We start from the raw sequence: 13401 nt of genomic DNA, 5'->3' as shown, positions 1-13401 counted from the left end.
TCTTTGCTTGCTGTTGGTCTGTTGGGATTTTCTGTTTCTTCTTGAAGTAATTTGTGTTTTTTATGAATTTATTTATTTCATCTAGGTTATCTAATTTTTATCATGTATTTTTTGTAACATTCTCTTATAATCCTTTTTATTTTTTAGAAGTCAGTGGCAAGCCCTCACTTTTATTTCTGATTTTAATAATTTGAGTTTTCTCACATTTTGAATTTTAGTCTAGGTAAAGGTTTGCCAGTTTTGTTGATATTTTTTAAAAACAAAATTTTGATTTCATTGATTCTCTATTGTTTCTTTTCTTTATTTATCTCTGTGCTGATATTCTTTCTTTCCTTCTGCTAGCTTTCGCTATAGTTTTCCTTTTCTGTTTATGTGAATTTTAAGATCAGCTTTTGAATTTCTAAGCAATAACCAACTGGAATTTGATAGGGATTGTGTAGAATCTGTACATTAATTTGGGGATTCTTTCTGTCTTAACCACATCTTAACCATTGGATTAAGCATTCCAATCCATGAATATGGTATGTCTTTCCATTTCTCTAGATTGTCACAATTTCTGTCAACAATGCTTGACAGCTGTCGGCATTCACATCTTATACTTTTTGTTAACATTTTAAGGAACTTTTTAAAAATGAGGCTTCAGATAGGTTCCTTTTGCCATATGGTGGACTATGCCTTTCATACCATCATACAGTAAATACAGGAATAGGTTCAATCTCTGTTTCTTACTATGATCCTTGGCCTATGTTTGCACTTGTGTTTGACCAATGTTTTGACCAATGGCAGGGTGGGCTCCAGGGCCTGGGGGGCTTTAAGAGAACCAGGATGAGCAGGTGTCACTTGGGGGACAGAGAAAGGGACACCAGAGCAGATGAAAAGACCAGGACGGCCGAGACAGTCAGTGTGATTCCAGCACCACCAGGGCTGTCTCACCATTTTCAACAAGTCCAATTACAGTTTCTGAGGAAATGTTGCTTATGTTTAACTAGTTTGGGAAAAATGCACTATGGTAGAGTATATCAGTTTTTATTTAGAAACTCGCTCCATGGTCTACTTTATAAAGCTTTTGTTGTTCTGTTTTATCTTGGTTTGTTTGGTTTTTGCTTTAAGCTCAGCAGGCTTCCACTTCCAGCAGGGCAATTCTTTCTAGGATGGAGGGCAGGAGAGATACATGCTGAGGGTCTCCCCCTCCCTTTCCTAAGCAGAAGAAAATGCAGGCAGATAAGGCTGGGTCAGATGAGCTTCAGGCAGGGAGGAGGAACTGGCATTCCTAGTGGGAAGGGCCCCCCATTGCCTGTAGTCAGGGGAAGGCTGGGGAGGACCCCTGTGCACGGCCTCTTCCTCTCTGCTCTCACATTGGTGGCTGCCTTGGGTAAGCTGCATGCTTTCCCCCAAAGCCCTGGGCTGAGATTGTCACCGAGGTGTGCAGGCAGCTGGCTGGCTCAGGTCAGCCCCGTGTGGAACTACTCGCTGGGTTTGGACAAGAAAGTAGGAGAGTAGGGCTCCAAACACTACCTTCCCATCCATCAACGGCCAAGCGTAAGATGTGGGAATGCTGCCCATCCACCCTCAGTGTCCTCATCCTGCAACAGGGTAAGCGCTGCTCCATGAAGACTGTCAGAGGGTCGGAGGGGACCTCCTGGGAAGAGCCTCCCAAGCACGACGTGCACCCTGTAAATGCTCCATGAAGGGATGGAGGGTTGGAGGGGACCTCCTGGGAACAGTCCCACAAGCATGGCGTGCACCCTGTAAACGTTCGCTGCGTTCTTCCTGTTTTTATTCCTACACTCACAATATGCTGTTTAGATTGGGTAGGCCAGCCGCCCTATAAGTGCAACAGTAAGACTTGCATTTACATTCTATTCTGAATTTGGGGAGATGGTTGTACGTTCATGAATAATGACTATAATTGCTGTTTTTTCTCTTAATGACAAAAATGGTGTCGTGAAGAGCTGGAAATTAGGAAACTAAGATGCTTTCTGCCTTTTGTGTTTGCGACCTTGTTTTCACAAAAGAAATTACCAGCCCCTAAGTATTTATTATATACATCGTGTACATCTAAAAAACCCAAAAACCTAGCTCAGTGCTCATTACACGTTCTAGTGTTGCCATTGTTTACAGCACACTGCCATTGTCATTATTGTGATAATATTTTAAAGTCCATGTTTCCATGCATCCGTCAGGAAATCCAGTCCTGTACAGTGGAAATGAGAATGTGGTATCAACATGTGGCATAATCAAATTTAATTCATTTCAGTTAAATTTTATCTTTTATGCTGTTCTTTTATGGAGCCACATTCATAAGATAGCTTCTAGGCTAAACATTACGCAGAAATAGGATACGTGAGTGGGGCAGTAATGGACTCGCTTTTTAATATGAAGGGAGATTAGAATTGTATTAAATTACACGTTAATGGAAAAACAAAGTAAAAGATAATAGGATGACAACTTTATGCTGCTGTAAAGTCTAGATTACAGCACATAGTTTTGCTATTTAGCAGCTGAATGTTGAATTTCATTTGAAAACTTGCTTTTAATTATACTAAAATAATATCTAAATATTCCCCCAGTATATTAAAGTGCTCTCGTTATAATGTGACTATTTGAGAAAGGAAGACACAGCCAGGCTGTTACAGCAGGTGCTCCTGTGAGACAGCGTGGGCACCTGAAATATAACACAGTGAGGTTCACTTTGAAGTTAAAGGATCTGTTTATCCTTGAACTGGAGACTGTTTACTGTGAGAGGATGCAGAAGAAATCCCTTTGCTGGCCTCAGTGGGAGAAACAGCCCCATACCTTGCTGTCAGTCTTGGGATCCCTCAGGAAACCTTTATATTCCCTTCTGCTTTCACACCTGGATGTGAGAAGCTGGTCCCTGACTTCCCAAGGACCCATGAAATCGCATCCTTTCCTTATTCCATGTTTCCATGGCCATGCTGGCCCAGACGGCTGGCAGCCCTGGATCATGAAACGGGACGTTTTGAGGCCATACCTAGGACTAGTCATTTGGTAAACTTTCTCAGCAGGGGATTTATTTATTTATTTATTTTTCTTTTTTTGCCTTGGTTACCTGGAGGGTTGGGGTTGGATGCGATGGGAAAACTCTCACTCCCCATCACTCTGCTTGCTTTCCCTGGCATCCACGTTGCTCAGGGAGTCAGAGTGGGCGGCTCTGTGAGTGCAGGGCATGACGGACTCACCCCAGGACTGCAGGCAGGGGTGCGTCTCAGGCTGTGGAGGGTGGTGGGGAGAGAGGAGCAAGTGGGAGAGACGCTTATGGTGATGGGGGAGCTGGCAGGCAGGAATGCGTTCTGTGATCTGAGGCACGGAGGTGGCCCAGGGGAGGCAGGTGTTGGACAAACGTGTGGGGTATAGTTCCCTTCCTGAGGAGATAGCCACGCTCAGCCCTTGAGGAGGCCACTTCTTGCTCCTGTCTGGGTCTTTGGCCTCGAGGACAGCACACAGCAAGGCCGAGTGGTGTGGAGCCGGGTCTTGGAGTGAATGCAGGGGATGCATTCCAGGCCTGGGAGCAGAGGCGGCAGAACCCAGGCAGCGACATCTACAAATGATGGCAGCCCAGTGTGCCTAAGGCCCAGCAGACTCACAGGGACGTGTGGACCGTGAGGCAGAGGGAGGCTCAGCAGCTCCTCTGGTCATCACAGAGCTCGGATGTCTGGTCTGGGCCTGGCACTGCTCCAGGGTGGCCCGTGGCTGTCACAAGGCAGGCAGCTCAGCCCGCAGGGAGCTTGCTGTCCTAGCCGTGGCCTTGGTTACAGGCCAAGAAGACAGGGCTCCCCTAAAAGCTGGTGGATGGGCTGGGGTGCATTTGAGAGGGGCCAAAAAGTTGGTGGATGGGCCGGGGTGCATTTGAGGGGGACAGCCCCACAGCTATGTCTGGGCGGAGGCGGGGGAGAGGGGGACAGTGGAGGAGGCCATCGTGATGGTCCTGGTGACAAGGAGGAGGGTCTGGGAAGGAGGGGCCTGGGATGGAGGAGTCAGGTGTGGGGTTGAGGGGGGCCTGCCAGGAGAGGAAGACCAGAGGGAGTAACAGGCCATGGAGCTGGCAGATCCTCCTTCTCTGCAGGTCACCCCGGCGCCCAGCTGCCTTCCTAGGGAGAGAGGAGAGAGCAAGCGACCTGCCCCTTGGTGGCTCAGCAGCCATAAGACAGGCTGTGCTGTGTTGTAGCCACAGCCTCAGTCCTCCAGGCATTCAGGGAAAGCTCGCAGAAGGGCACAGGGAGGAGTCTGGCAGGAGGGGATGCAGCCTGACCTCTGGGAGGAGTCGGGTGGGCGGGGATGCAGCCTGGCATCTGGGGAAGGAGGCAAAGCTGCCCCCACACAGATGGGGCCTCGAGAAAGCCCTCCCATCCTCACTGGCCTGTAAGAATGTGAACTGAACAAATGATTTTGCGATTAATATGTGTGTATGTGATACATGAGCTTACCAGACAATATCACCCATCAAATACCAGATGCTATTTTTAAAACTTAAGCTGTACCACACAATTGAAATCTAAGTGAAATACAACTATGCTTTTCCCCCAAATTGTTAATTTCCTTTAATGCCACAAAATCCAGCTGTCAAGAGACCTGTTGAATCTACTAGATGCTAAATCTTGGTCATTAACCATTGGGAACATCAGTGTTCCCTCTCCACTCCTAACACTTTGTGATATAAAAACAACTGCCTGGCCAGGTGCGGTGGCTCACACCTGTAAACCCAGCACTTTGGGAGGCCAGTGGATCACCTGAGGTCAGGACTTTGAAAGGAGCCTGACCAACATGGCAAAACCTCGTCTCTACTAAAATTACAAAATTAGCTGGTCGTGGTGATGCATGCCTGTAGTCACAACTACTCAGGAGGCTGAGGCAGGAGAATGGCTTGAACTCGGTAGGCAGAGGTTTCAATGAGCCAAGATCGTGCAATTGCACTCCAGCCTGGGCGACGGGGCGAGACTCCGTCTCAAAACACACACACACACACACACAAACAAAGTTAGCCGGGGCAGTGGCGGGCGCCTGTCATCCCCACTACTTGGGAGGCTGAGACGGGAGAACCGCTTGAACCCGGGAGGCAGAGGTTGTAGTGAGCCGAGATCGCGCCCTTATCCTCCAGCCTGGGCGACAGAGCAAGACTCTGTCTCAAAAAAAAAAAAAGAAAGAAAGAAAGAAAGAAAAAAAGAAACCAAAAACCACAAACCTGCCCTCTCAAGTGCCCAGGCCAGACACGGACACTGATTGCTGAACAAACAGCCCACGGTGGGGGTCACATATTCCCCTTCCCCGCACCTGGGGGTTTCCGCCGCGCTTCCGGGTGTTGAATGCCCTTTCTGTTTCCCCGCAGACCCGCAGTACTCATGGTCGCCCACGCAGCACTTCAATGAGGAGCGCTACTCGCCCGCGCCCAGGAGCATGAAGGGCCTCTCTGGAAGTCGGACCCAGCCGCCGCTGTGTTCCGGGCACACGTGCGGTCTGGCGCCCCCCGAGGACTGCGAACACCTGCACCACGGGCCCGACGCGCGGCCGCCCTATCTGCTGAGCCCGGCAGACAGCTGCCCCGGGGGGCGCCACCGCTGCTCGCCGCGGAGCTCGGTGCACTCGGAGTGCGTGATGATGCCCGTGGTGCTGGGCGACCACGTGTCCAGCAGCACCTTCCCGCGGATGCACTACAGCTCGCACTACGACACGCGCGACGACTGCGCCGTGGCCCACGCGGGCGCCAAGATCAACCGCATCCCAGCCAACCTGCTGGACCAGTTCGAGAAGCAGCTGCCGCTGCACCGGGATGGCTTCCACACGCTGCAGTACCAGAGGACGTCCGCGGCCGCCGAGCAGCGCAGCGAGAGCCCGGGGCGGATCCGCCACCTGGTACACTCCGTGCAGAAGCTCTTCACCAAGTCGCACTCGCTGGAGGGCTCCTCCAAGAGCAATGCCAACGGCACCAAGGCGGACGGCCGGGCGGACGACCATCACCACGCCCACCACGCCAAGCACAGCAAGAGGAGCAAGAGCAAGGAGCGCAAGCCCGAGGGCAAACCCCGGCCCGGCATGAGCAGCTGGTGGAGCTCGGACGACAACCTGGACAGCGACAGCACCTACCGGACGCCCAGCGTGCTCAACCGGCACCACCTGGGCCCGGTGGCCCACTGCTACCCTGACGCGCTGCAGAGCCCGTTTGGGGACCTGTCCCTCAAGACCTCCAAAAGCAACAACGACGTCAAATGCTCAGCCTGCGAGGGTTTGGCGCTGACGCCCGACGCCAAGTACCTGAAGCGCAGCTCCTGGTCCACGCTGACGGTCAGCCAGGCCAAGGAGGCCTACCGCAAGAGCTCGCTGAACCTGGACAAGCCGCTGCTGCACCAGGACGCCAAGCCCGCCCTGAGGCCGTGCCACTACCTCCAGGTAAGCAGGCGCACGGCCCTGTGGAGGCCGACTCGGCACAGCAGGTGGTTTTGTCCTTATTCCATTTTTCATTGACAGATAACAACTGCATACACATTTAGGGTGTGCAACAGGATGTTCTGATATACGAATATGTTCTGGACGGCTCCACTGAGCTGTTAAAACACACATGACCTTACACACGTTTTTTCTTTTGTGGTGGGAACACTTAAAATCCACTCTGGGTAATTTCCAAGTATTCAATACATGGTTGTTAACTGATGCTACTGTGCTGGCCAACAGGTCTCTCTTGAGCTGACCCCTCCTCACTGAAATGTCCATTGACCAACATCTCCCAGTTCCTCCCCATCCCCAGTCCCTCTGGTAACCACGGTGCCACTCTCTGCTTCTATGAGTTCAGCTGTTTCAGATGCCACCTGTGAGAGCAACTGTGTGGCCTCTGTGTGCGCCGGGCTCATCCTGCTTTGCAGTTTCTTCCAGCTCCCCCATGTTGTGGAGAATGGCAGGTCTCCCTCTTTCAAAGGTTAAATAGTGTCCCCTGTGTATGTACTGCGTCTTCTTTATCCATCATTTGCTGGTAGACTCAAGGGTTGACTACACGCTATGGCTTTGTGTGTGGGGCTGCAGGAATGGCAAGACGTTATTTACAGGCAGCTCTCACGCGTGACTCTGGCCTTCTCTGGGAGGGCCTCTGGAGATCCCAATTCCTCCTGGGAACCATCCCTCTAAACACAGTGGGCCATTTCTTTAATGCCTCTAAGGCTGGAGGGTTTAACAACCACAGCAAACACAGACTAGCCCATGTGGATGTTTTCCACGTGAAAGCTGATGGACCGGCCTAATGGAAATGGGCCTGCGACATTTGTGAGTTCACTCCCTGCACCTGGCCGCAGCCTCTCTAAGCCCCACCACCACAAAAAGCCTGATTATGGAAAGGGCCTCTGTGTCTCTGGGGTGTGGATTAAATGAATTTACCAAAGGCAAAAACAAATTAAAGATGGTAGATCCCTAGAGCTGGCATATTGTGGAATTGTCTGTTTTATGTGATTTCCCTCTCTGTCTCTGAATTGTGCCATGCCGGAGTTTACCGGGGAAGCCCTCTGGGAGGCACACACTATTTCTGAGGATGCCACTAAATGACTCCCCTCAGTCAATAGTGCTGTTAACAAAACATAACTTGTGTGTCCCGACTCACAAATCTCTCCTGCTTGCCTAGAGCAGCAGCTGTGGGTCGCACGTCGGTTAGAGATGTCTTCATGAAGTAACGGGACATTGATGGCTGAGCCAACAGGCAGTCAACTAACGGGGCAGGGAGAACCAGCAGCTGTGATGCTTTCTGGGAGTCGTGGTGGCAGATCCTTCCAGCGGCACCATCGCCGTCAGGTCCAGCGTCCACGTCTCAACAGCTCTGTTTTGAAAGGAAATGCTAACCAAATTGCCTTTGCAGGCAGGTTTATTCAGAGACAAATTGGTATTTGCATAAAATATTATTTTATAGCAATGGAAGAGGCATAAATTTTGTTTGCTGTTGGCAAACCCTAATCATATCCAAATGTAAACGTTGTGTCTGCTTGTTTAGAGAAACCTGCTATAAAGAATTGGGGTTCACTCTGATCTGTCTCCTCATTGTCACAGACCACAGCTCTCTTGTTTTTGTCTGTAACTGGGGTGTATAGTCTGTTCCCTGAGTGAACACTTCAGGACGCTGTCAGAGCCTCCAGGTTTTGCGCCAGGGTCACCTGCCTCCAATGCCTGCCACTCTCCCCCAGTCCCTCTAGCCACGCCTTCTCCTCAGGTCCTGTGCCCCTTGGACCTGCCTTCTCCCAGGAGTTTCTCCCACATGCTTCCTCCCAGGAACATGCTTCTCTCCACCTCCAACAGCCACTCCATGGTGTAGGTGCAGGGAATACCAATCATTCACAAAGGTGAAGTGAGACAGAATGAACCCGCACACCGTCAGTCCCTTTCAAACACCATCCCTCCGAGAGTGACCTCATTCCCTCTGCACTCACGCCTTCCCACCCAGGCTTCACTGCAACAAATCCCACACGGCAGACAGATACAACTGTAACTATGCCTGTGTTGATCTCCAAAAGATCCACACGGAACGATGAGGATGCTTTCTTTTGAAGCATAACCACCTGCATTATGAGATATTGAAAACAATATCAGCCTGGTCAGGGGTCACATTCCCCTGAGGGCTCGCTGTCTCTTCTTGGCTTTTATTTGGATCAGGATCCAGAGAAGGAGCCCACCTGGCAGCTGGTGATGAGCCTCTTCATCTCGTTCAGGCTGAGGTTTCTCCTGTCTGTCCGCTCTTCCTTCTCCTGGATTTTCTTTGTTTGGAACCAGCTGGTTGGTCTGATTGTGTCTGTCAGTCTGAGTTCCCTGCCATGGGGTCATTTCAGACACTCTGGTCCTGTTGTTCTGCAGCCGGCCACCCACTGCTGGACTTCCCTTCCCCGAGGCCTCTCACCGTACGTGTGTGGGTCACCAGATACCTTTACGTTCATCAGTCAGGTTTCCTGGCAAGCCTCTAAGAGCCTTGAGGGCAGAGGCCAGGTCAAACCTCCCTTTTTCTGGGGTCCCCCCACAACTCCGCCAAGCGCTGGAGAGCCGGCAGGGCAGGGAGCGACATGGGTTGGGCCGAGATGTTGTCCCAGCAAAACACATTTTCCAGACTTCAAAATGTGATGTCTTTTTATAGTAACATGTAAAGAATGGCAGGCTGTGATTTGACCCCAGGAAAAGATGTGATTCTGGGGACACAACATTGAGGTGAAATCCCCCTGGAATTCAATGATGTGGCCATAAGACAGAGACAAGAAAGAGAAGAGAAAGCAGCCAATAGGCCTCACACCCACCAGGGCTTCCCTGCAAATAGCTCCGTCTGCTTCTCCATGGGGGAGAAGCCCTGCGTGCAGCACAACACCTGCCATGGCCACCGGCCTTCCTCTCATGTCCACTCAGGTGAACATCCTCGGAAACTGAACCCAGAGCGTTATCGTGCCGACATTGGGAAGCACTGCCTGGAGGATGGAAGGACATCTGCAGCCACGGCTTTCACGGTGCTCGTTCACAAGGGCACTTTCTTGCAGTAGCAAGCTACCCCCATCCCCACATCCATCTCCCAGTGAAACCACCTCTTTCGGGGATGCAGCTCGGTGACTTCTCTCCCCTCCTCACTGTCCCCCAGTGGTCACCGCTGGACCCTCGTGGAATGATCTATGAAGCTGAATATCAGGAGCTGTGTGCAACCTCCTCTGACTGTTTCTGTCCTAGGACCCAGCTGCACTGACGTCTGGCGTTTTCAAAGATGCCTGTGCAGGACTGTCCCTTCCTGTCGATTGCATTAAAATTTCTGGTGGAAAACTTTAGGCTTCTGGGTCCTCACACGCCCAGATTTTATTTCACAGCCAGGAAATAGTGAAACTAAAGGAATTTGTCTGTGGGTCCTTGTATATGGATAAGATTTAAAAGAATTAGAAGAGAGAAGTCATGTTTATAAATTACATTCCTTATTTTACTGGGAAGACTTGCAGCTGAATGACAGGATAACTTTTTATTTTCACCCTTGGTTTGTACAGAGTATGTGGTTCATATTAGAGGAAGATTTTTTTCTTGTTTTTAAGTAGGTCAAGACAGAGACTAAGTGGAAATGAAAGGCAATTCTGACCTCACGTTATTCTTTCACAAAGCTCTTATTTTCACCTTTTCTGCATCAGCAGACTAAGCATCTAAGGTCAAACTTTTAATGAGCATTGCAGGAATGCAGAAGGGATTCACGGAGGCTTAGCTCAGGATGCAAAAGACTCTCTATGCCACAGTCCACAGAAAGTCCCAGGGACGTGCAGGGAGGGAGAGATGCCGCTTCCCCGGGAAGGCTCCCAGCGGTGTCTGATGGAGGGATAGAGGGGTCCCTGCTGCCTCCCACAGAAGACCCGGCGGCCCCTCCAGCCCTTGCCCTCTGTCCCCACCTCCTTCCCTGCTGTCCGCAGGCCTCCTCTCTGCGGCATCCCAGTCTCCCATCCCCTCCTGCGCTCCTGGTTTTCTCCTCTTCCAGTGTCCTCCCAACCTGGCATCGCCCGGCTGCAACCCTGGCCCTCCTGGGGGAGAGGTTCGGACCCTAGGTTTTATTTGACTTGAAGAGGTTCGGACCCCCCGTTTTATTTGGTGTGTTCGCAGGCAGCAGCCAGTTAGGCTTTGGGTTTTACCTGTCAGGCTTTTTACCTGTTCACGTGTTGGAAGCAAATGGCAGAAATGAACACGGGGGGAGGGGGTGGAATGAAAACCCGGAGCCGTGCGCGTTTCCCGCCCACGTGTAAAGTGTTTCAGAGCCTCTCCCTGCTGCCGCCCTCTGTGGCAGGTCCCAGCACCGAGTACGGACCCTTCCTCGCAGCCATTCCTCTGAAGGCCGTGTCTGTTTTGTAGGCTGTGCAGGTCCCTGCCTTCCGGGCTCAGCTACTACATTGGTGAAGTTTCCGGTCAGGCACAAAAACACGTCTTAAAATCCATCTCCCCGGTCACCAGGTCATCCCTGTGGTGTAGTTTAGAAAAATCATCCATCTTTTACAAAACGGAGCCAGGCTCCCCTGTTTCTTGTCTCTACAATAAGCATTTAAAAGGCTTGTCACGGGGCCAGGCATGGTGGCTCACACCTGTCATCCTAGCACTTTGAGAGGCCAAGGCAGGGGGATCACCTGAGGTCAGGAGTTCAAGACCAACGTGGCCAACATGGCAAAACCCTGTCTCTACTAAAAATACAAAAACTAGCCAGGCATGGTGAAAAGTGCCTGTAATCTCCGCTACTCAGGAGGCCGAGGCCTGAGAATTGCTTGAACTTGGGAGATGGAGGTTGCAGTGAGCCAAGATCGCGCCACTGCACTCCAGCCTGGGTGACAGAGCAAGACTCCATCTCTAAATGAAATAAAATAAAATAAAATAAAATAAAATAAAATAAATAAATAAATAAATAAATAAATAAATGGTTTGCCATGGAATGCACAATGCTGGCCATTTGCTTCTTTCTGCCCGGTCTGGGGTGGAACCTGAGTTTCATCAGAGTTGGGACAGCCTGGGCCACCTCTGGCCCTCCTGCCACAGGGCCACCTCCACATGCTGAGTGACCCCTCCCTGCTTGTTTCCTTCACACCCTCAGCTCAGCTTGGCCTCCACCTTGGCCTTCACTGAGGGTCCCTCTGCTTGCCATCTGACTCCCGGGCCCGGGTGCTGTCTTTTTCCCGCTTTACCTCTGTATCTAGGAGGGTCCAACACACTCAGTAATGATTCGTAAAGGGGCACCTGTGTCCCGCAATGTTCCAGAGAACGCTGGCTCGAGCATAAGGGTCTTTCTGGTCACCTAGGTGTCCCATGTTCCAGAACTTGGCAAGCAGGAAGGAGCCAGGTGTACCAGTCCCCCGCCCCGCCACCCTCACAGTGTCCCTGCCTGTTCAGGAAGGCTGGAGTTGTGGCTTATGGGGTGCTTTCGACTCCAGAAAACCAATAGTTCTGACAAGCTTTTCAGAAAACTTCTTTGTATTTGTAGTTTTAGGGGCAAAAGAGTGAGAGAGGAGATGGCTGTGGTCGGTTCCTGTCCTTAGCCATACCAGTACTCAGTGGAATGGAAGAACTGGCCAGTCGGGTTATGCTCCACTCTAACGCACGTTTGCAATTTGAAAGGAGGGCTTTTGTTTTAAGTGGCTCGTGGTATAGATCTTGGGCCATGAATGGATAGGAGAGTTGGGGTGTGGTCACACCTCACTTCCAATCCCGTAGTGGACCAGGGCTGGAAGGAGCTTCTCATCCCCTTTTAAGCTGCTCTGGACACAAACGCACAACCCTGCACTCCTTCTGCAGCCCCTTGAGTTCCTCGTCTGGATCTGTCCGGCACTAACACCCGGCCACCAGCTGCCCCCTCCATCTGCTGTGAGTCCTAAAACGCCTCCTTTAGACAGAGCGGTGGCCTCTGCTTCCAGCAGCAGGAGCCATGTGTGCCCGCCCCCATGCTTTATGTTCCCCATCCTGTGGCCCAGGCCACACCATTTCCTGACTGCAAAGCCCGTGGTGTGAGGGGCTTCTCCACAACGGCCCTGCCTCTGGGCCACCCCTTCCTTCCCCCCAGCCCCGACTGCCATGGAATCCTGTCCCACCTTGAGAAACGTCACACGGGGCTTGGCAGGATCACGCTGGCGCTCACCGAGCCTGTTCATGTAATCAGGGACCGTCTGCAGGAGTGCGGGAGCTGGGCCTGTGCCTTCGAGCCTCTGGGATTACATGAGGCCACTCACTGTCTCCCCGACTGGACTCCTCCCATCACCCCCGGGTTGTCCTGGGACTCGGCGTGTCACTGCTGGGAGCAGCTTGGTGCTGGGCAGGCAGGGAGATCGCTGGGCTGTGTCACATTTCAGTGACATCATCTTAGGACCTAGCACGTTCTCATCTCCATGACAAATTCCAGCAATGTTTGTGGAAACGCTGATGGATGTTGAAGGGTGTCTGGTTTCGGGTTTTTGACCAGCCAGGTGTCTGGTAAATCTTTCTGCGTCATCGATCCTGCATGCCTCAGTTTGTGGTGAGATGCAAGATAGTGTTCCGAAAAACACATTGGAAATCATAACTCGTGTGAACGTGGAACATTGGGTGGGCACATGCGCTGTTTTATCCAGGGTTTACCAGGTGAGAATGACACGGCCTCCATGTAACTTAAGATGGTCGTGGATGCAGAGACCTCGTGGGAACTGGGTGCAAAGACCCTGTGATCTGTGACTGGGTCCTTGGATTCTGTGATCTAAGACCCTGAGGAACCAGCTGCATTTATGCCGTGAGGGTCACCAAGTGGTCACCTTGTTCTGGGCATGGTGCCCTCGACTTGGCAGCTGAGGCTCTGCTCCTGCGGGAGTGCAGGTGGCTGGGGTCTGGCTCTGTCCTCTCCCACCCAGGACAGCTGAGGCTCTGCTCCTGCGGGAGTGCAGGTGGTTGGGGTCTGGCTCTGTCCTCTCC

At 51.6% G+C, this 13401-nt stretch overlaps 1 protein-coding gene across 1 annotated transcript in view; it reads left to right on the top strand.

The window, feature by feature from the left end:
- The window catches only part of DLGAP2 (DLG associated protein 2), an 885559-nt gene that overhangs the window by 739365 nt on the left and 132793 nt on the right, over positions 1–13401 (top strand). Inside the window, exon 5 of the mRNA XM_026453900.2 lies at positions 5345–6402. Within this exon, the coding sequence (XP_026309685.1) occupies positions 5345–6402 (1058 nt within the window). The remainder of the gene's footprint in view (positions 1–5344; positions 6403–13401) is intronic.

Source organism: Piliocolobus tephrosceles, chromosome 7 (genome assembly GCF_002776525.5).
Source record: "Piliocolobus tephrosceles isolate RC106 chromosome 7, ASM277652v3, whole genome shotgun sequence".
Taxonomy (NCBI): domain Eukaryota; kingdom Metazoa; phylum Chordata; class Mammalia; order Primates; family Cercopithecidae; genus Piliocolobus; species Piliocolobus tephrosceles.
Note: the sequence above shows the minus strand (reverse complement) of the source record. Positions and strands in the feature narration are given on the sequence as shown.